At 48.5% G+C, this 22,616-nt stretch overlaps 1 protein-coding gene across 2 annotated transcripts in view; it reads left to right on the top strand.

Moving 5' to 3' along the window:
* mbd2 (methyl-CpG binding domain protein 2) overlaps nucleotides 1-22,616 on the top strand; it is a 136,142-nt gene that overhangs the window by 105,267 nt on the left and 8,259 nt on the right. For both annotated transcript variants that reach the window (XM_052458624.1, XM_052458623.1), the window contains exon 6: nucleotides 12,000-12,124. In XM_052458624.1, the coding sequence (XP_052314584.1) occupies nucleotides 12,000-12,114 (115 nt within the window). In that variant the 3' untranslated portion in view covers nucleotides 12,115-12,124. The remainder of the gene's footprint in view (nucleotides 1-11,999; nucleotides 12,125-22,616) is intronic.

A 22,616-nucleotide genomic window follows, 5' to 3' on the forward strand; every position in this document is an offset into this window, starting at 1 on the left:
CCATTATCTCTACAGATCAAACATTTTGAGTCAGTCCTTCCCTCCATTATCTCTACAGATCAAACTGTTTTTGAGTCAGTCCTTCCCTCCATTATCTCTACAGATCAAACATTTTGAGTCAGTCCTTCCCTCCATTATCTCTACAGATCAAACATTTTGAGTCAGTCCTTCCCTCCATTATCTCTACAGATCAAACAGTTTGAGTCAGTCCTTCCCTCCATTATCTCTACAGATCAAACTGGTTTTGAGTCGGTCCTCCCCCCCCCATTATCTCTACAGATCAAACATTTTGAGTCAGTCCTTCCCTCCATTATCTCTACAGATCAAACTGGTTTTGAGTCAGTCCTTCCCTCCATTATCTCTACAGATCAAACTGGTTTTGAGTCAGTCCTTCCCCCCATTATCTCTACAGATCAAACTGGCTTTGAGTCAGTCCTTCCCTCCATTATCTCTACAGATCAAACTGGTTTTGAGTCGGTCCTTCCCCCCATCATCTCTACAGATCAAACTGGTTTTGAGTCAGTCCTTCCCTCCATTATCTCTACAGATCAAACTGGTTTTGAGTCAGTCCTTCCCTCCATTATCTCTACATATCTAACTGGCTTTGAGTCAGTCCTTCCCTCCATTATCTCTACAGATCAAGCTGGTTTTGAGTCAGTCCTTCCCTCCATTATCTCTACAGATCAAACTGGTTTTGAGTCAGTCATTCCCTCCATTATCTCTACAGATCTAACTGGCTTTGAGTCAGTCCTTCACTCCATTATCTCTACAGATCAAACTGTTTTTGAGTCAGTCCTTCCCCCCATTATCTCTACAGATCAAACATTTTGAGTCAGTCCTTCCCTCCATTATCTCTACAGATCAAACATTTTGAGTCAGTCCTTCCCTCCATTATCTCTACAGATCAAACTGTTTTTGAGTCAGTCCTTCCCCCCATTATCTCTACAGATCAAACATTTTGAGTCAGTCCTTCCCTCCATTATCTCTACAGATCAAACAGTTTGAGTCAGTCCTTCCCTCCATTATCTCTACAGATCAAACTGGGTTTGAGTCAGTCCTTCCCTCCATTATCTCTACAGATCAAACTGGTTTTGAGTCAGTCCTTCCCTCCATTATCTCTACAGATCAAACTGGTTTTGAGTCAGTCATTCCCTCCAATATCTCTACAGATCAAGCTGGTTTTGAGTCAGTCCTTCCTTCCATTATCTCTACAGATCAAACTTGTTTTGAGTCAGTCCTTCCCTCCATTATCTCTACAGATCAAACTGGTTTTGAGACAGTCCTTCCCTCCATTATCTCTACAGATCAAACTGGTTTTGAGTCAGTCCTTCCCTCCATTATCTCTACAGATCAAACTGGTTTTGAGTCAGTCCTTCCTTCCATTATCTCTACAGATCAAACTGGTTTTGAGTCAGTCCTTCCCTCCATTATCTCTATAGATCAAACTGGTTTTGAGACAGTCCTTCCCTCCATTATCTCTATAGATCAAACTGGTTTTGAGACAGTCCTTCCCTCCATTATCTCTATAGATCAAACTGGTTTTGAGTCAGTCCTTCCCTCCATTATCTCTACAGATCAAACTGGTTTTGAGTCAGTCCTTCCCTCCATTATCTCTATAGATCAAACTGGTTTTGAGTCAGTCCTTCCCTCCATTATCTCTACAGATCAAACTGGTTTTGAGTCAGTCATTCCCTCCAATATCTCTACAGATCAAGCTGGTTTTGAGTCAGTCCTTCCTTCCATTATCTCTACAGATCAAACTTGTTTTGAGTCAATCCTTCCCTCCATTATCTCTACAGATCAAACTGGTTTTGAGACAGTCCTTCCCTCCATTATCTCTACAGATCAAACTGGTTTTGAGTCAGTCCTTCCCTCCATTATCTCTACAGATCAAACTGGTTTTGAGTCAGTCCTTCCCTCCATTATCTCTACAGATCAAACTGGTTTTGAGTCAGTCATTCCCTCCAATATCTCTACAGATCAAGCTGGTTTTGAGTCAGTCCTTCCTTCCATTATCTCTACAGATCAAACTTGTTTTGAGTCAGTCCTTCCCTCCATTATCTCTACAGATCAAACTGGTTTTGAGACAGTCCTTCCCTCCATTATCTCTACAGATCAAACTGGTTTTGAGTCAGTCCTTCCCTCCATTATCTCTACAGATCAAACTGGTTTTGAGTCAGTCATTCCCTCCAATATCTCTACAGATCAAGCTGGTTTTGAGTCAGTCCTTCCTTCCATTATCTCTACAGATCAAACTGGTTTTGAGTCAGTCCTTCCCTCCATTATCTCTACAGATCAAACTGGTTTTGAGTCAGTCATTCCCTCCATTATCTCTATAGATCAAACTGGTTTTGAGACAGTCCTTCCCTCCATTATCTCTATAGATCAAACTGGTTTTGAGACAGTCCTTCCCTCCATTATCTCTATAGATCAAACTGGTTTTGAGTCAGTCCTTCCCTCCATTATCTCTACAGATCAAACTGGTTTTGAGTCAGTCCTTCCCTCCATTATCTCTATAGATCAAACTGGTTTTGAGTCAGTCTTTCCCTCCATTATCTCTACAGATCAAACTGGTTTTGAGTCAGTCATTCCCTCCAATATCTCTACAGATCAAGCTGGTTTTGAGTCAGTCCTTCCTTCCATTATCTCTACAGATCAAACTTGTTTTGAGTCAGTCCTTCCTTCCATTATCTCTACAGATCAAACTTGTTTTGAGACAGTCCTTCCCTCCATTATCTCTACAGATCAAACTGGTTTTGAGTCAGTCCTTCCCTCCATTATCTCTACAGATCAAACTGGTTTTGAGTCAGTCCTTCCCTCCATTATCTCTACAGATCAAACTGGTTTTGAGTCAGTCATTCCCTCCAATATCTCTACAGATCAAGCTGGTTTTGAGTCAGTCCTTCCTTCCATTATCTCTACAGATCAAACTGGTTTTGAGTCAGTCCTTCCCTCCATTATCTCTATAGATCAAACTGGTTTTGAGACAGTCCTTCCCTCCATTATCTCTATAGATCAAACTGGTTTTGAGTCAGTCCTTCCCTCCATTATCTCTACAGATCAAACTGGTTTTGAGACAGTCCTTCCCTCCATTATCTCTATAGATCATACTGGTTTTGAGACAGTCCTTCCCTCCATTATCTCTATAGATCAAACTGGTTTTGAGTCAGTCCTTCCCTCCATTATCTCTACAGATCAAACTGGTTTTGAGTCAGTCCTTCCCTCCATTATCTCTATAGATCAAACTGGTTTTGAGTCAGTCCTTCCCTCCATTATCTCTACAGATCAAACTGGTTTTGAGTCAGTCATTCCCTCCAATATCTCTACAGATCAAGCTGGTTTTGAGTCAGTCCTTCCTTCCATTATCTCTACAGATCAAACTTGTTTTGAGTCAGTCCTTCCCTCCATTATCTCTACAGATCAAACTGGTTTTGAGACAGTCCTTCCCTCCATTATCTCTACAGATCAAACTGGTTTTGAGTCAGTCCTTCCCTCCATTATCTCTACAGATCAAACTGGTTTTGAGACAGTCCTTCCCTCCATTATCTCTACAGATCAAACTGATTTTGAGTCAGTCCTTCCCTCCATTATCTCTACAGATCAAACTGGCTTTGAGTCAGTCCTTCCCTCCATTATCTCTACAGATCAAACTGGTTTTGAGTGAGTCCTTCCCTCCATTATCTCTACAGATCAAACTGGGTTTGAGTCAGTCCTTCCCTCCATTATCTCTATAGATCAAACTGGTTTCATTAAAAAAAAATCGTCTTTCTTTTTTTCAACATCAGACGTCTTTATAAGCCCTCTTCATCGGACAATCCAGAGATATTGTTATCACTTGATGCTGAGAATTTGATGCCGTGTGATCGGGTAGATTGGGATTGATCTATTTTACACTCTCAAACCATTTGGATTGATCGGGTAGATTGGGATTGATCTATTTTACACTCTCAAACCATTTGGATTGATCGGGTAGATTGGGATTGATCTATTTCATACTCTCAAACAATTTGCATTCGGTCCCAATTTTATGTCCTGGATGAAAAATCCTTTACTCCTCCCCTATGGCTGCAGGGCACTCAAATAATAACTTTTCATCTTATTTCCAACTTCAACGTGGGACAAGACAGGCTGGGTTAGTGTGTGTGGGCTGGGTTAGCGGAGTGTGTGTGGGCTGGGTTAGCGGAGTGTGTGTGGGCTGGGTTAGCGGAGTGTGTGTGGGCTGTGTTAGCGGAGTGTGTGTTGGCAATTGAGAACAACACCACTATCAAAGGTATTCGAAAGAGGGGGCTTAGAGCATGACGTCTCACTATGCGGATGACATGCTATTATATATGTCTGACCCTTTAACTGGTCTTCCAAAGATCCTGGTTCTACTAAAGACAGTTGGTAAAATATCTGGGTTGAAGGTTCATCTGCAAAAAAAGTGAATTGATGCCTATTCGTCTTTCTTACACGCAAACTTTTTTGGGGTCATGTGCCTTTCAGAGTAATTCAATTTTAAATAGTTCTTTGGCTGCATTGGTCAAAGGCACATTTATTGGTTAAGACCAGAAATCGATCCAAATCAAAGGTTTTATTTGTCACATACACATGGTTAGCAGATGTTAATGCGAGTGTAGCGAAATGCTTGTGCTTCTAGTTCCGACAATGCAGTAATAACCAACGAGTAATCTAACCTAACAATTCCAAAACTACTACTTTATACACACAAGTGTAAAGGGATAAAGAATATGTACATAAAGATATATGAATGAGTGATGGTACATGACGGCATAGGCAAGATGCAGTAGATGGTATCGAGTACAGTATATACATATGAGATGAGTAATGTAGGGTATGTAAACATTATATTTAGTGGCATTGTTTAAAGTGGCTAGTGATACATTTTTACATCAATTTCCATCAATTCCCATTATTAAAGTGGCTGGAGTTGAGTCAGTATGTTGGCAGCAGCCACTCAATGTTACTGGTGGCTGTTTAACAGTCTGATGGCCTTGAGATAGAAGCGTTTTTCAGTCTCTCGGTCCCAGCTTTGATGCACCTGTACTGACCTCGCCTTCTGGATGATAGCGGGGTGAACAGGCAGTGGCTCGGGTGGTTGTTGTCCTTGATGATCTTTATGGCCTTCCTGGGACATCGGGTGGTCTAGGTGTCCTGGAGGGCAGGTAGTTTGCCCCCGGTGATGCGTTGTGCAGACCTCACAACCCTCTGGAGAGCCTTACGGTTGTGGGCGGAGCAGTTGCCGTACCAGGCGGTGATACAGCCCGACAGGATGCTCTCGATTGTGCATTTGTAGAAGTTTGTGAGTGCTTTTGGTGACAAGCCGAATTTCTTCAGCCTTCTGAGTTTGAAGAAGCGCTGCTGCGCCTTCTTCACGATGCTGTCTGTGTGGGTGGACCAATTCAGTTTGTCCGTGATGTGTATGCCAAGGAACTTAAAACTTACTACCCTCTCCACTACTGTCCCGTCGATGTGGATAGGGGGGTGCTCCCTCTGCTGTTTCCTGAAGTCCACAATCATCTCCTTTGTTTTGTTGACGTTGAGTGTGAGGTTATTTTCCTGACACAACACTCCGAGGGCCCTCACCTCCTCCCTGTAGGCCGTCTCGTTGTTGTTAGTAATCAAGCCTACCACTGTAGTGTCATCAGCAAACTTGATGATTGAGTTGGAGGCGCGCATGGCCACGCAGTCGTGGGTGAACAGGGAGTACAGGAGAGGGCTCAGAATGCACCCTTGCGGGGCCCCAGTGTTGTGGATCAGCGGGGTGGAGATGTTGTTACCTACCCTCAATACCTGGGGGCGGCCCGTCAGGAAGTCCAGTACCCAGTTGCACAGGACGGGGTCGAGACCCAGGGTACTACGAGTTTGGAGGGTACTATGGTGTTAAATGCTGAGCTGTAGTCGATGAACAGCATTCTCACATAGGTATTCCTCTTGTCCAGATGGGATAGGGCAGTGTGCAGTGTGATGGTGATTGCGTCGTCTGTGGACGTATTGGGGCGGTAAGCAAATTGGAGTGGGTCTAGGGTGTCAGGTAGGCAGGAGGTGATGTGGTCCTTGACTAGTCTCTCAAAGCACTTCATGATGGAAGTGAGTGCTACGGGGCGGTAGTCGTTTAGCTCAGTTACCTTCGCTTTCTTGGGAACAGGAACAATGGTGGCGCTCTTGAAGCATGTGGGAACAGCAGACTGGTATAGGGATTGATTGAATATGTCCGTAAACACACCAGCCAGCTGGTCTGTGCATGCTCTGAGGGAGCGGCTGGGGATGCCGTCTGGGCCTGCAGCCTTGCGAGGGTTAACACGTTTAAATGTTTTACTCACGTCGGCTGCAGTGAAGAAGAGATCGCAGGTTTTGGTAGCGGGCCGTTTCGGTGGTGCTGTATTGTGACCGATGTAAGCAGGCCCCTGCTACCTTACTGCACATGTTTTGGACATGCCCGAAATTAACCGGAGGCCCCTCTAAACCGTTCTATGGAGTGACACCACAGGAGGCCCCTCTAAACCGTTCTATGGAGTGACACCACAGGAGGCCCCTCTAAACAGTTCTATGGAGTGACACCACAGGAGGCCCCTCTAAACAGTTCTATGGAGTGACACCACAGGAGGCCCCTCTAAACAGTTCTATGGAGTGACACCACAGGAGGCCCCTCTAAACAGTTCTATGGAGTGACACCACAGGAGGCCCCTCTAAACAGTTCTATGGAGTGACACCACAGGAGGCCCCTCTAAACAGTTCTATGGAGTGACACCACAGGAGGCCCCTCTAAACAGTTCTATGGAGTGACACCACAGGAGGCCCCTCTAAACAGTTCTATGGAGTGACACCACAGGAGGCCCCTCTAAACAGTTCTATGGAGTGACACCACAGGAGGCCCCTCTAAACAGTTCTATGGAGTGACACCACAGGAGGCCCCTCTAAACAGTTCTATGGAGTGACAACCACAGGAGGCCCCTCTAAACAGTTCTATGGAGTGACACCACAGGAGGCCCCTCTAAACAGTTCTATGGAGTGACACCACAGGAGGCCCCTCTAAACAGTTCTATGGAGTGACACCACAGGAGGCCCCTCTAAACAGTTCTATGGAGTGACAACCACAGGAGGCTCCTCTAAACAGTTCTATGGAGTGACACCACAGGAGGCCCTTCTAAACAGTTCTATGGAGTGACACCACAGGAGGCCCCTCTAAACAGTTCTATGGAGTGACAACCACAGGAGGCCCCTCTAAACAGTTCTATGGAGTGACACCACAGGAGGCCCCTCTAAACAGTTCTATGGAGTGACACCACAGGAGGCCCCTCTAAACAGTTCTATGGAGTGACACCACAGGAGGCTCCTCTAAACAGTTCTATGGAGTGACACCACAGGAGGCCCCTCTAAACAGTTCTATGGAGTGACACCATAGGAGGCCCCTCTAAACAGTTCTATGGAGTGACAACCACAGGAGGCCCCTCTAAACAGTTCTATGGAGTGACACCACAGGAGGCCCCTCTAAACAGTTCTATGGAGTGACAACCACAGGAGGCCCCTCTAAACAGTTCTATGGAGTGACACCACAGGAGGCCCCTCTAAACAGTTCTATGGAGTGACACCACAGGAGGCCCCTCTAAACAGTTCTATGGAGTGACACCACAGGAGGCTCCTCTAAACAGTTCTATGGAGTGACACCACAGGAGGCCCCTCTAAACAGTTCTATGGAGTGACACCACAGGAGGCTCCTCTAAACAGTTCTATGGAGTGACACCACAGGAGGCCCCTCTAAACAGTTCTATGGAGTGACACCACAGGAGGCCCCTCTAAACAGTTCTATGGAGTGACACCACAGGAGGCCCCTCTAAACAGTTCTATGGAGTGACACCACAGGAGGCCCCTCTAAACAGTTCTATGGAGTGACACCACAGGAGGCCCCTCTAAACAGTTCTATGGAGTGACACCACAGGAGGCCCCTCTAAACAGTTCTATGGAGTGACACCACAGGAGGCCCCTCTAAACAGTTCCTAACCTTTTCCTTTCTGTGTGTGTGTGTGTGTGTGTGTGTGTTTAGTCCTTTCCTCCTCTAATTAAAGAAGTGAGGTTCTGTCCTGTAATAAAGCTGTTTGGCCCAGACACCCTGGCTGCTCTATTGTTTCCACACACACTCCGCTAACCCAGCCCACACACACTCCGCTAACCCAGCCCACACACACGAACCCAGCCCACACACACTAACCCAGCCCACACACACTCCGCTAACCCAGCCCACACACACTCCGCTAACCCAGCCCACACACACTCCGCTAACCCAGCCCACACACACTCCGCTAACACAGCCCACACACACTCCGCTAACCCAGCCCACACACACTCCGCTAACCCAGCCCACACACACTCCGCTAACCCAGCCCACACACACTCCGCTAACACAGCCCACACACACTCCACTAACCCATCCCACACACACTCCGCTAACCCAGCCCACACACACACTCCGCTAACCCAGCCCACACACACTAACCCAGCCCACACACACTCCGCTAACACAGCCCACACACACTAACACAGCCCACACACACTCCGCTAACCCAGCCCACACACACTCCGCTAACACAGCCCACACACTCCGCTAACACAGCCCACACACACTCCGCTAACCCAGCGCACACACACTCCGCTAACCCAGCCCACACACACTCCGCTAACCCAGCCCACACACTCCGCTAACCCAGCCCACACACACTCCGCTAACCCAGCCCACACACACTCCGCTAACCCATCCCACACACACTCCGCTAACACAGCCCACACACACTCCGCTAACCCAGCCCACACACACTCCGCTAACCCAGCCCACACACACTAACCCAGCCCACACACACTAACCCAGCCCACACACACTCCGCTAACCCAGCCCACACACGCTAACCCAGCCCACACACACTCCGCTAACCCAGCCCACGCACACTCCGCTAACCCAGCCCACACACACTCCGCTAACCCAGCCCACACACACTCCGCTAACACAGCCCACACACACTAACCCAGCCCACACACACTCCGCTAACCCAGCCCACACACACTCCGCTAACCCAGCCCACGCACACTCCGCTAACCCAGCCCACACACACTCCGCTAACCCAGCCCACACACACTCCGCTAACCCAGCCCACACACACTCCGCTAACCCAGCCCACACATACTCTGCTAACCCAGCCAACACACACTAACCCAGCCCACACACACTAACCCAGCCCACACACACTCCGCTAGCCCAGCCCACACACATACTAACCCAGCCCACACTCACTAACCCAGCCCACACACACTAACCCAGCCCCCACACACTCAGCTAACCCAGCCCTAGCTCTGTGTTCATCCCTAACCCAGCCCACACACACTAACCCAGGCCACACACACTAACCCAGGCCACACACACGAACCCAGCCCACACACACTAACCCAGCCCACACACTAACCCAGCCCTCTCTCTGTGTTCATCCCTAACCCAGCCCACACACACTAACCCAGCCCACACACACTAACCCAGCCCACACACACTAACCCAGCCCTCTCTCTGTGTTCATCCATAACCCAGCCTACACATTAACCCAGCCCACACACACTAACCCAGCCCACACACTCTAACCCAGCCCACACACTCTAACCCAGCCCTCTCTCTGTGTTCATCCCTAACCCAGGACACACACACTAACCAGCCCTCTCTCTCTGTGTCCATCCCTAACCCAGCCCACACACACTAACCCAGCCCACACACTCTAACCCAGCCCACACACTCTAACCCAGCCCTCTCTCTGTGTTCATCCCTAACCCAGGACACACACACTAACCAGCCCTCTCTCTCTGTGTCCATCCCTAACCCAGTCCTCTCTGTGTTCATCTCTAACCCAGTCCTCTCTGTGTTCATCTCTAACCCAGTCATCTCAGTGCGTTCATCCCTAACCCAGTCCTCTGTGTCCATCCCTAACCCAGTCCTCTCTGTGTCCATCTCTAACCCAGTCCTCTCTGTGTCCATCCCTAACCCAGTCCTCTTTGTGTCCATCCCTAACCCAGTCCTCTCTTGTGTTCATCCCTAACCCAGTCCTCTCTGTGTCCATCCCTAACCCAGTCCTCTCTGTGTCCATCCCTAACCCAGTCATCTCTCTGTGTCCATCCCTAACCCAGTCCTCTCTCTGTGTTCATCTCTAACCCAGTCCTCTCTCTGTGTTCATCTCTAACCCAGTCCTCTCTGTGTGTTCATCTCTAACCCAGTCCTCTCTGTGTGTTCATCCCTAACCCAGTCATCTCTCTGTGTCCATCCCTAACCCAGTCATCTCTCTGTGTTCATCTCTAACCCAGTCCTCTCTCTGTGTTCATCTCTAACCCAGTCCTCTCTCTGTGTTCATCTCTAACCCAGTCCTCTCTCTGTGTTCATCTCTAACCCAGTCATCTCTCTGTGTCCATCCCTAACCCAGTCCTCTCTCTGTGTTCATCTCTAACCCAGTCCTCTCTCTGTGTTCATCTCTAACCCAGTCCTCTCTCTGTGTTCATCTCTAACCCAGTCATCTCTCTGTGTCCATCCCTAACCCAGTCCTCTCTCTGTGTTCATCCCTAACCCAGTCATCTCTGTGTCCATCCCTAACCCAGTCCTCTCTCTGTGTTCATCTCTAACCCAGTCCTCTCTCTGTGTTCATCTCTAACCCAGTCCTCTCTGTGTGTTCATCCCTAACCCAGTCCTCTCTGTGTGTTCATCCCTAACCCAGTCATCTCTCTGTGTCCATCCCTAACCCAGTCATCTCTCTGTGTCCATCCCTAACCCAGTCCTCTCTCTGTGTCCATCCCTAACCCAGTCCTCTCTCTGTGTTCATCTCTAACCCAGTCCTCTCTGTGTGTCCATCCCTAACCCAGTCCTCTCTGTGTGTTCATCCCTAACCCAGTCCTCTCTGTGTGTTCATCCCTAACCCAGTCATCTCTCTGTGTCCATCTCTAACCCAGTCATCTCTCTGTGTCCATCCCTAACCCAGTCATCTCTCTGTGTCCATCCCTAACCCAGTCATCTCTCTGTGTCCATCCCTAACCCAGTCCTCTCTGTGTGTTCATCCCTAACCCAGTCCTCTCTGTGTGTCCATCCCTAACCCAGTCCTCTCTCTGTGTTCATCTCTAACCCAGTCCTCTCTGTGTGTTCATCCCTAACCCAGTCCTCTCTCTGTGTTCATCTCTAACCCAGTCCTCTCTCTGTGTTCATCTCTAACCCAGTCCTCTCTCTGTGTTCATCTCTAACCCAGTCCTCTCTGTGTGTTCATCCCGAACCCAGTCCTCTCTCTGTGTTCATCTCTAACCCAGTCCTCTCTGTGTGTTCATCCCTAACCCAGTCCTCTCTCTGTGTCCATCCCTAACCCAGTCATCTCTGTGTCCATCCCTAACCCAGTCCTCTCTCTGTGTTCATCTCTAACCCAGTCCTCTCTCTGTGTTCATCTCTAACCCAGTCCTCTCTGTGTGTTCATCCCTAACCCAGTCCTCTCTGTGTGTCCATCCCTAACCCAGTCCTCTCTCTGTGTTCATCTCTAACCCAGTCCTCTCTGTGTGTTCATCCCTAACCCAGTCATCTCTCTGTGTCCATCCCTAACCCAGTCCTCTCTCTGTGTCCATCCCTAATCCAGTCCTCTCTCTGTGTTCATCTCTAACCCAGTCCTCTCTCTGTGTTCATCTCTAACCCAGTCCTCTCTGTGTGTTCATCTCTAACCCAGTCCTCTCTCTGTGTTCATCTCTAACCCAGTCCTCTCTCTGTGTTCATCTCTAACCCAGTCCTCTCTCTGTGTTCATCTCTAACCCAGTCCTCTCTGTGTGTTCATCTCTAACCCAGTCCTCTCTGTGTGTTCATCCCTAACCCAGTCATCTCTCTGTGTCCATCCCTAACCCAGTCATCTCTCTGTGTCCATCCCTAACCCAGTCCTCTCTGTGTGTCCATCCCTAACCCAGTCCTCTCTCTGTGTTCATCTCTAACCCAGTCCTCTCTGTGTCCACAGGGAACAGGAGCTAAAGGTGATCCAGGCCCGCAGGACTCTGGAGGATGCACTGATGGCAGATGGGTTGGCGCGGACCGTCGAATCCAGCAGAGACTCAGAGGATGAAGCTGCATAGACCAAACATGGTGAGGAGGGGAGGGGTGAGGGGATAATGCCGTGGGGCGAGGGGATAATGCTGTGGGGCGAGGGGATAATGCTGTGGGGCGAGGGGATAATGATGTGGGGCGAGGGGATAATACTGTGGGGTGAGGGGATAATGCTGTGGGGTGAGGGGATAATGATGTGGGGCGAGGGGATAACGCGGTGGGGCGAGCGGATAATGCTGTGGGGCGAGGGGATAATACTGTGGGGCGAGGGGATAATGATGTGGGGCGAGGGGATAATGCTGTGGGGGCGGCGGATAATGCCGTGGGGGCGAGGGGATAATGCTGTGGGCGAGGGGATAATGCGGTGGGGCGAGGGGATAATGCTGCGGGGCGAGGGGATAATGCTGCGGGGTGAGGGGATAACGCTGTGGGGCGAGGGGATAACGCGGTGGGGCGAGGGGATAACGCGGTGGGGCGAGGGATAACGCTGTGGGGCGAGGGATAACGCTGTGGGGCGAGGGGATAACGCTGTGGGGCGAGGGGATAACGCTGTGGGGCGAGGGGATAATGCTGTGGGGCGAGGGGATAATGCTGTGGGGCGAGGGGATAACGCTGTGGGGCGAGGGGATAACGCGGTGGGGCGAGGGGATAACGCTGTGGGGCGAGGGGATAACGCTGTGGGGCGAGGGGATAACGCTGTGGGGCGAGGGGATAACGCGGTGGGGCGAGGGGATAACGCTGTGGGGCGAGGGGATAACGCTGTGGGGCGAGGGGATAACGCTGTGGGGCGAGGGGATAACGCTGTGGGGCGAGGGGATAACGCTGTGGGGCGAGGGGATAACGCTGTGGGGCGAGGGGATAACGCTGTGGGGCGAGGGGATAACGCTGTGGGGCGAGGGGATAACGCTGTGGGGCGAGGGGATAACGCTGTGGGGCGTGGGGATAACGCTGTGGGGCGAGGGGATAACGCTGTGGGGTGTGGGGATAACGCTGTGGGGTGTGGGGATAACGCTGTGGGGTGTGGGGATAACGCTGTGGGGTGTGGGGATAACGCTGTGGGGCGAGGGGATAACGCTGTGGGGCGTGGGGATAACGCTATGGGGTGTGGGGATAACGCTATGGGGTGTGGGGATAATGATGCTGCTCTCTCTCTCTTTCTCTATCTCTGTCTCTGACTCTGACTGAGAAGACACATGACGTGGTATGAAAGACAAAACAAAACAAGATGGGAAATATTATCGACATGACATCAGGTTGTGGCAGGAGGACACATATTTTGCTGCCAAAACTGCACATTTTGGCTTTTCACCCAATACATATTTGATTTTATAGTTTTAAATTCTTTGTATTAAATTATAATTCTGCTAAATAAATATTCTCTTTGGTCTGAGTATTTGTCACAGTGCAATAGGAAATGCAGCTCTGTCTCTACCTCTCCCCTGGAGCAGAGTGAGCACAGCCTGTCCTCTCTGGGCAGCCAGGTTTGTCTGTGACGACTGGTCTCTATAGCCAGACTGTGCTCACTGAGTCTGTACCTAGTCAATGTTTTCCTCAGTTTACTATCAGTCACAGTGGTCAGATAGTCTGCCACCATGTACTGTGTCCTTCTGTGGCTCAGTTGGTAGAGCATGGCGCTTGTAACGCCAGGGTAGTGGGTTCAATCCCGGGACCACCCATACGTAGAATGTATGCACACATGACTGTAAGTCGCTTTGGATAAAAGCGTCTGCTAAATGGCATATATTATTATTATTATTATTATTACTGTCTGTTTAGAGACAAATAGCATTGAAGTTAATTTAGATTTTTTTGTGGTGTCTTTCCAATAGGTGATATATTTTTATTTTTGTTTTGTGATTATTTGGTTGGGCCAGATTTTCTGAGTGCTGTCCTGAGGCTCTATGGGGTTGGTTTGGGTTGGTGAACTGAGCCTCAGAACCAGCTGGCTGGGTGCTGTCCTGAGGCTCTATGGGGTTGGTTTGGGTTAGTGAACTGAGCCTCAGAACCAGCTGGCTGGGTGCTGTCCTGAGGCTCTATGGGATTGGTTTGGGTTAGTGAACTGAGCCTCAGAACCAGCTGGCTGGGTGCTGTCCTGAGGCTCTATGGGGTTGGTTTGGGTTGGTGAACTGAGCCTCAGAACCAGCTGGCTGGGTGCTGTCCTGAGGCTCTATGGGGTTGGTTTGGGTTGGTGAACTGGGCCTCAGAACCAGCTGGCTGAGGGGGACTCTTCTCTTGTTTCATCTCTTGACATTGTAGAGCTGTGTTATTGTTTTTAGATGGTTGTAAAATTTGATGGCTAAAAATTGAGCCAGATTCTAATTGGAATTTCGATTTTGATGTTCCTTTTAATGGCATAGAATGCTCTTCTTGCTTGGTCTCTCAGCTCATTCACAGCCATGTGAAAGCTACCTGTGTTGCTGTGTCCAAATTGAATTTATATTTGTCATCCTTATTTCCTGACTTTTTTTGGAATATCGTTATATTTGTTTGTTTTTAGGTTAACGGTCAGAGCCCAGGTCTGACAGAACCTGTGGTTAACGGTCAGAGCCCAGGTCTGACAGAACCTGTGGTTAATGGTCAGAGCCCAGGTCTGACAGAACCTGTGGTTAACGGTCAGAGCCCAGGTCTGACAGAACCTGTGGTTAACGGTCAGAGCCCAGGTCTGACAGAACCTGTGGTTAACGGTCAGAGCCCAGGTCTGACAGAACCTGTGGTTAACGGTCAGAGCCCAGGTCTGACAGAACCTATGGTTAACGGTCAGAGCCCAGGTCTGACAGAACCTGTGGTTAATGTTGTTATATTGCTGTAGAGGTTTGCAAAGGGATTTCTCCACATATCCCCATCTTGGAGAGCCAATTCCTCATGATGAGGTTTGCTAAGTGATTTCTCCATCTTGGAGAGCCAATTCCTCATGATGAGGTTTGCTAAGTGATTTCTCCACATATCCCCATCTTGGAGAGCCAATTCCTCATGATGAGGTTTGCTAAGTGATTTCTCCACATATCCCCATCTTGGAGAGCCAATTCCTCATGATGAGGTTTGCTCAGTGATTTCTCCACATATCCCCATCTTGGAGAGCCAATTCCTCATGATGAGGTTTGCTAAGTGATTTCTCCACATATCCCCATCTTGGAGAGCCAATTCCTCATGATGAGGTTTGCTAAGTGATTTCTCCACATATCCCCATCTTGGAGAGCCAATTCCTCATGATGAGGTTTGCTAATTGATTTCTCCACATATCCCCATCTTGGAGAGCCAATTCCTCATGATGAGGTTTGCTCAGTGATTTCTCCACATATCCCCATCTTGGAGAGCCAATTCCTCATGATGAGGTTTGCTAAGTGATTTCTCCACATATCCCCATCTTGGAGAGCCAATTCCTCATGATGAGGTTTGCTAAGTGATTTCTCCACATATCCCCATCTTGGAGAGCCAATTCCTCATGATGAGGTTTGCTAAGTGATTTCTCCATCTTGGAGAGCCAATTCCTCATGATGAGGTTTGTTTAATTTATTCCAATTCTCCCAGAAGTGGTTTGATTCTATTGATTCATCAATTCCATCCAGCTGGTTTCTAATGTGCTGTTCCTAATACAAACAGTGCAGCTATTCCCTCCACAAGGCTATCAAACAAGCTAAGCGTGAGTACAGAGACAAAGTAGATTCTCAATTCAACGGCTCAGACACAAGAGGCATGTGGCAGGGTCTACAGTCAATCACAGACTACAAGAAGAAACCCAGCCCAGTCACAGACCAGGATGTCTTGCTCCCAGGCAGACTAAATGCATTTTTTTGCCCACTTCGAGGACAATACAGTGCCACTGACACGGCCTGCAACGAAAACATGCGGTCTCTCCTTCACTGCAGCCGAGGTGAGTAAGACATTTAAACGTGTTAACCCTCGCAAGGCTGCAGGCCCAGACGGCATCCCCAGCCGTGCCCTCAGAGCATGTGCAGACCAGCTGGCCGGTGTGTTTACGGACATATTCAATCAATCCCTATACCAGTCTGCTATTCCCACATGCTTCAAGAGGGCCACCATTGTTCCTGTTACCAAGAAAGCTAAGGTAACTGAGCTAAACGACTACCGCCCGCCACTTCCGTCATCATGAAGTGCTTTGAGAGACTAGTCAAGGACCATATCACCTCCACCCTACCTGACACCCTAGACCCACTCCAATTTGCTTACCGCCCAAATAGGTCCACAGACGATGCAATCTCAATTACATTTACATTTAAGTCATTTAGCAGACGCTCTTATCCAGAGCGACTTACAAATTGGTGCATTCACCTTATGACATCCAGTGGAACAGTCACTTTACAATAGTGCATCTAAATCTTAAAGGGGGGTGAGAAGGATTACTTATCCTATCCTAGGTATTCCTTAAAGAGGTGGGGTTTCAGGTGTCTCCGGAAGGTGGTGATTGACTCCGCTGTCCTGGCGTCGTGAGGGAGTTTGTTCAATCACACACTGCACACTGCCCTAACCCATCTGGACAAGAGGAATACCTATGTGAGAATGCTGTTCATCGACTCCAGCTCAGCATTCAACACCATAGTACCCTCCAAGCTCGTCATCAAGCTCGAGACCCTGGGTCTCGACCCCGCCCTGTGCAACTGGGTACTGGACTTCCTGACGGGCTGCCCCCAGGTGGTGAGGGTAGGCAACAACATCTCCCCCCCGCTGATCATCAACACTGGGGCCCCACAAGGGTGCGTTCTGAGCCCTCTCCTTTACTCCCTGTTCACCCACGACTGCGTGGCCACGCACGCCTCCAACTCAATCATCAAGTTTGCGGACGACACAACAGTGGTAGGCTTGATTACCAACAACGACGAGACGGCCTACAGGGAGGAGGTGAGGGCCCTCGGAGTGTGGTGTCAGGAAAATAATCTCACACTCAACGTCAACAAAACTAAGGAGATGATTGTGGACTTTAGGAAACAGCAGAGGGAACACCCCCCTATCCACATCGATGGAACAGTAGTGGAGAGGGTAGTAAGTTTTAAGTTCCTTGGCATACACATCACAGACAAACTGAATTGGTCCACTCACACAGACAGCATCGTGAAGAAGGCGCAGCAGCGCCTCTTCAACCTCAGGAGGCTGAAGAAATTCGGCTTGTCACCAAAAGCACTCACAAACTTCTACAGATGCACAACCAAGAGCATCCTGGCGGGCTGTATCACCGCCTGGTACGTCAACTGCTCCGCCCTCAACCGTAAGGCTCTCCAGAGGGTAGTGAGGTCTGCACAACGCATCACCGGGGGCAAACTACCTGCCCTCCAGGACACCTACACCACCCGATGTTACAGGAAGGCCATAAAGATCATTAAGGACATCAACCACCCGAGCCACTGCCTGTTCACCCCGCTATCATCCAGAAGGCGAGGTCAGTACAGGTGCATCAAAGCTGGGACCGAGAGACTGAAAAACAGCTTCTATCTCAAGGCCATCAGACTGTTAAACAGACACAACTAACATTGAGTGGCTGCTGCCAACACACTGGCTCAACTCACTTTAAACAATGCTACCTCATATAATGTTACTTACCCTACATTATTCATCTCATATGCATACATATATACTGTACTCTATATCATCGACTGCATCCTTATGTAATACATGTATCACTAGCCACTTTAACTATGCCACTTTGTTTACATACTCATCTCATATGTATATACTGTACTCGATACCATCTACTGTATGCTGCTCTGTACCATCACTCATTCATATATCCTTATGTACATATTCTTTATCCCCTTACACTGTGTATAAGACAGTAGTTTTGGGAATTGTTAGTTAGATTACTTGTTGGTTATTACTGCATTGTCGGAACTAGAAGCACAAGCATTTCGCTACACTCGCATTAACATCTGCTAACCATGTGTATGTGACAAATAACATTAGATTTGATTAGATTTTTCTCAGGGTGTGTTTGCTTCAGTGTTTCCCCATATTGAAGGCGTGTATTTTCGTTGTCTGGTTCTCTGTGTTTTTGATTAGATATATTTCTTAGATTTTTGCAATCATTATCAAACCATTTTTCATCATCTGTTATTTCTGGTTTGCTCTTATGCTTCTTTATATTAGCCAAGGAGGCTAATTTGTCAAATATAAAGTTTATGTTCCAAACACATCAAATTTACACCTTCATTGCTGTAGGAGAAAGTTAAGGCTAAACAGTTGTCCAGGAGAGATTGTATTTTTTGTCTACTAATTGCTTTTTTGGTAGATGTCTGTTTACATCCATAGGCCTGTTTAGTACCATGTCATTTATTGGGCCGTGATGCTTCATGGATGGGTTCTGCTCTTCTCAGATACACTGTGATTTTACAACATCATCAATTTATTTCAGGAAGTCTGGGTTTCTGCTCTTTTAGTCCAAAAGCAGGGGGCTTCAAATCCTTGTAAATTCCAACATGCAACGTAAAAAGATGTAATAACTTGTTTTTCTTTTTTTCTTTACCTTAAAAATGAGACAAAACACTCGCAATCCAACAAGAACTATTAAAATAGGATTTTTCAATTAAAGTAAACTCTTATTATGCAAATGTGATTTGTTTATAATTTAAGATATAATTTGTGTCGTGTCACTTGGGTGGTTGTAGTGTGAGCATGGTGGAGTTCTTGTGCTCATCTTACCATGACCCTCGGCCTATCACATGTGAGCATCCATGATCCTCGGCCTATCACATATGAGCATCCATGACCCTCGGCCTGTCACATGTGAGCATAGTAGACTCAGCATTTGTTTGATGTCACTCATTTGGTTGGTGGGGGCTGGGCCAGTTGCTCCTCTCACAGCCTGTGTGTAGCTCTGTCTGCTGGACTGCTCTCTCTCTGTCTGTCTGTCTGTCTGTCTGTCTGTCTGTCTGTCTGTCTGTCTGTCTGTCTGTCTGTCTGTCTGTCTGTCTGTCTGTCTGTCTGTCTGTCTGTCTGCCTGCCTGCCTGCCTGCCTGCCTGCCTGCCTGCCTGCCTGCCTGCCTGCCTGCCTGCCTGCCTGCCTGCCTGTCTTCTCACGGTCCCGTTTTTTTCTCTTTAAAGCTGATTTTTATTGGTCATATTATGGTCTGTAGCAGTGGCTGCATCCATGGAGACGGGCGGACAAGGCACTAGCCACCATTTAAATATGCAGGTCTTCATTCCTCAACCGTTTCAAGTCCTGTTACCATGACAGGAACAGGAGTGGTCTACCTCCGACAGCCACATCCTCCCTTCCAGGTGCTTCTGCTCTCTCTGCTGCTGAGAGACGTCCCTGTTGACCAGAGAACTCTATTTCATATGGGCCCTACTGAAATGTAGGGTGGATTTGGGACGCAGCTCCCTCTCTCTCTTAATCCTTTTTATCTACCTGTAATGATTGTTTAAACTAAATGAATATATTGCCCTTTCTCCGCAGTGGGAGGGGGGAGGGGGGGGGGGGCATTTCCAGTTTAACTCCAGAATATCTTTCATGCCTGAGCACGTCTCCGTTTTGAAAAACATATTAGAAGGACTATTAAAACTCTTGAGGTTCCTCCTGAATGCTGATGTCTCTCTGACTGACTGAAACATCCCACTTCCACATGACTGTCTTCAACGGGAACCCGAACACTATGTTCTGCCATTACTCACTTCTTTAGTGTGGTTTGTGTTTGTGTTTGTTTAAAACTCTTTTGGTAGCTTATCAATACATTGATTGATTTCTGTGTGGCTGTGATGAATAGGCTGCTATTTGTCTTGACTCTTCGTCTGGAGATAAAAAAAACGCAGAGAACAAAATGCAAAACACAAAGCGCAATTTAAATCCAAACCACCAAAAGTGAATAATATTTGCATTAATTCAAGTTAGTGGTCGTGGACCCGTCCTCAAGATAAATGTGTGTCCACCACACCGACGCTGATGTGTCCTTTAAACCAAACGATGAAGAAGCATTTCCACACGTCTTTTCTCTCAGGAAAATACTGTTCGTTTATGTAGATTTATGTAGATTTAGCCAATGGGACTGCCTGCATAGAGAGCAGAGGAGGCTGGTGGGAGGAGCTTTATGAGGTAATAGAGAGCAGAGGAGGCTGGTGGGAGGAGCTTTATGAGGTAATAGAGAGCAGAGGAGGCTGGTGGGAGGAGCTTTATGAGGTAATAGAGAGCAGAGGAGGCTGGTGGGAGGAGCTTTATGAGGTAATAGAGAGCAGAGGAGGCTGGTGGGAGGAGCTTTGAGGTAATAGAGAGCAGAGGAGGCTGGTGGGAGGAGCTTTATGAGGTAATAGAGAGCAGAGGAGGCTGGTGGGAGGAGCTTTATGAGGTAATAGAGAGCAGAGGAGGCTGGTGGGAGGAGCTTTATGAGGTAATAGAGAGCAGAGGAGGCTGGTGGGAGGAGCTTTATGAGGTAATAGAGAGCAGAGGAGGCTGGTGGGAGGAGCTTTATGAGGTAATAGAGAGCAGAGGAGGCTGGTGGGGAGGAGCTTTATGAGGTAATAGAGAGCAGAGGAGGCTGGTGGGAGGAGCTTTATGAGGTAATAGAGAGCAGAGGAGGCTGGTGGGAGGAGCTTTATGAGGTAATAGAGAGCAGAGGAGGCTGGTGGGAGGAGCTTTGAGGTAATAGAGAGCAGAGGAGGCTGGTGGGAGGAGCTTTGAGGTAATAGAGAGCAGAGGAGGCTGGTGGGAGGAGCTTTATGAGGTAATAGAGAGCAGAGGAGGCTGGTGGGAGGAGCTTTATGAGGTAATAGAGAGCAGAGGAGGCTGGTGGGAGGAGCTTTATGAGGTAATAGAGAGCAGAGGAGGCTGGTGGGGAGGAGCTTTATGAGGTAATAGAGAGCAGAGGAGGCTGGTGGGAGGAGCTTTATGAGGTAATAGAGAGCAGAGGAGGCTGGTGGGAGGAGCTTTATGAGGTAATAGAGAGCAGAGGAGGCTGGTGGGAGGAGCTTTATGAGGTAATAGAGAGCAGAGGAGGCTGGTGGGAGGAGCTTTATGAGGTAATAGAGAGCAGAGGAGGCTGGTGGGAGGAGCTTTATGAGGTAATAGAGAGCAGAGGAGGCTGGTGGGAGGAGCTTTGAGGTAATAGAGAGCAGAGGAGGCTGGTGGGTGGAGCTTTATGAGATAATAGAGAGCAGAGGAGGCTGGTGGGAGGAGCTTTGAGGTAATAGAGAGCAGAGGAGGCTGGTGGGTGGAGCTTTATGAGATAATAGAGAGCAGAGGAGGCTGGTGGGAGTAGCTTTGAGGTAAGAGAGAGCAGAGTGCGCGACGAGACAAGGATATCCCTACCAAACCCTCCCTAACCCGGACGACGCTACCGGCCAATTGTGCGTCGGCTGTCTCTGGTGGCACAGATTGCACTGCGATGCCACCTGGGAGGCCCCGGGAAAAAACGCATGTTTAACTCCGTTTCATTGGTTGCAATCCAACCATTTAGAATGAGCCGGTCCTCCTATAGCTCCTCCCACCAGCTTCCTGTGATGGAGAGAAGTGACCAATTCAAGGAGACTTAGTTAGATGCATGGAAAGGAATTTCTAGACTATGGTGATAAGGAATGTGACTGACGATACAACTTGTAGAGGTGTGTGTGTGTGTGTGTGTGTGTGTGCGTGCGTGCGTGCGTGCTAAATAGGTGTCTTTGCAACAAACAAAAAAACCCAGAATCTAATGAGAACATTCTTGTTATTATTATTCAGTCCGTACTTCACTAGCTCACTAATCTCCCACCTTGTATTTGAATCCTGTGTTAATCCTAATCTACGAAGAGGATGGAAGCTGGAGGAGGCAGCAGTCAGCGTTGAGGATTTCCTGTCCGTCTCCTAACCCTCCCGCTCGCCTGCCGTTGAGCTCAGCTCACACTGAAAACTGAGTCCCAAATGACACGCTAGTCCATATGTAGTGCCCTACTTTTAACCAGAGCTCTGGTTTAAAGTAGGGCACGACGTTAGGGAACAAGCTGCCATTTAGGACAGCAGCCTGAGAGACGAGGCTGCCACGGGGTTGGCTGAGTGATGAGTTGGGGGGTCTTAACCTGTAGACTGGGGTTCGGAGCCGCTCGCCATATCTCCCCTCGCCACATTTCACCCCCACCACACCTCTAGTGCATCCCAAACTGCACCCTATTCCCGACATAGTGCACTAATTATGACCAGGGCCCATATGGCACTCATACAAGCCCAGGTCAAAGATAGTAAAACTATGTAGGGAATAGGGTGCCATTTTGGACAGAAATCCTGCAAGCCTGTCTTCCACAATACCCTCCAATCCCTGTTAAATAGGGGATGGATCTGATTATATAGTGTAGAGTAGACAAAGCCTTCGCACCAATTAGCCTGCTGTACAGAGTTGAAGCTGTTATTTATGACAGTCCTCTCTCGCTTTGTCTCTCTCTCTCGTCTCTCTCTCTCCCGTCTCTCTCTCTCTCGTCTCTCTCTCTCTCTCTTTCTCTCGTCTCTCTCTCTCTCATCTCTCTCGCTCTCTCTCTCTCTCTCTCTCTCTCTCTTTCTCTCGTCTCTCTCTCTCATCTCTCTCGCTCTCTCTCGCTCTCTCTCTCCATGTCTCTTTCTCATCAT

Source organism: Oncorhynchus keta, chromosome 12 (genome assembly GCF_023373465.1).
Source record: "Oncorhynchus keta strain PuntledgeMale-10-30-2019 chromosome 12, Oket_V2, whole genome shotgun sequence".
Classification (NCBI taxonomy): Eukaryota; Metazoa; Chordata; class Actinopteri; order Salmoniformes; family Salmonidae; genus Oncorhynchus; species Oncorhynchus keta.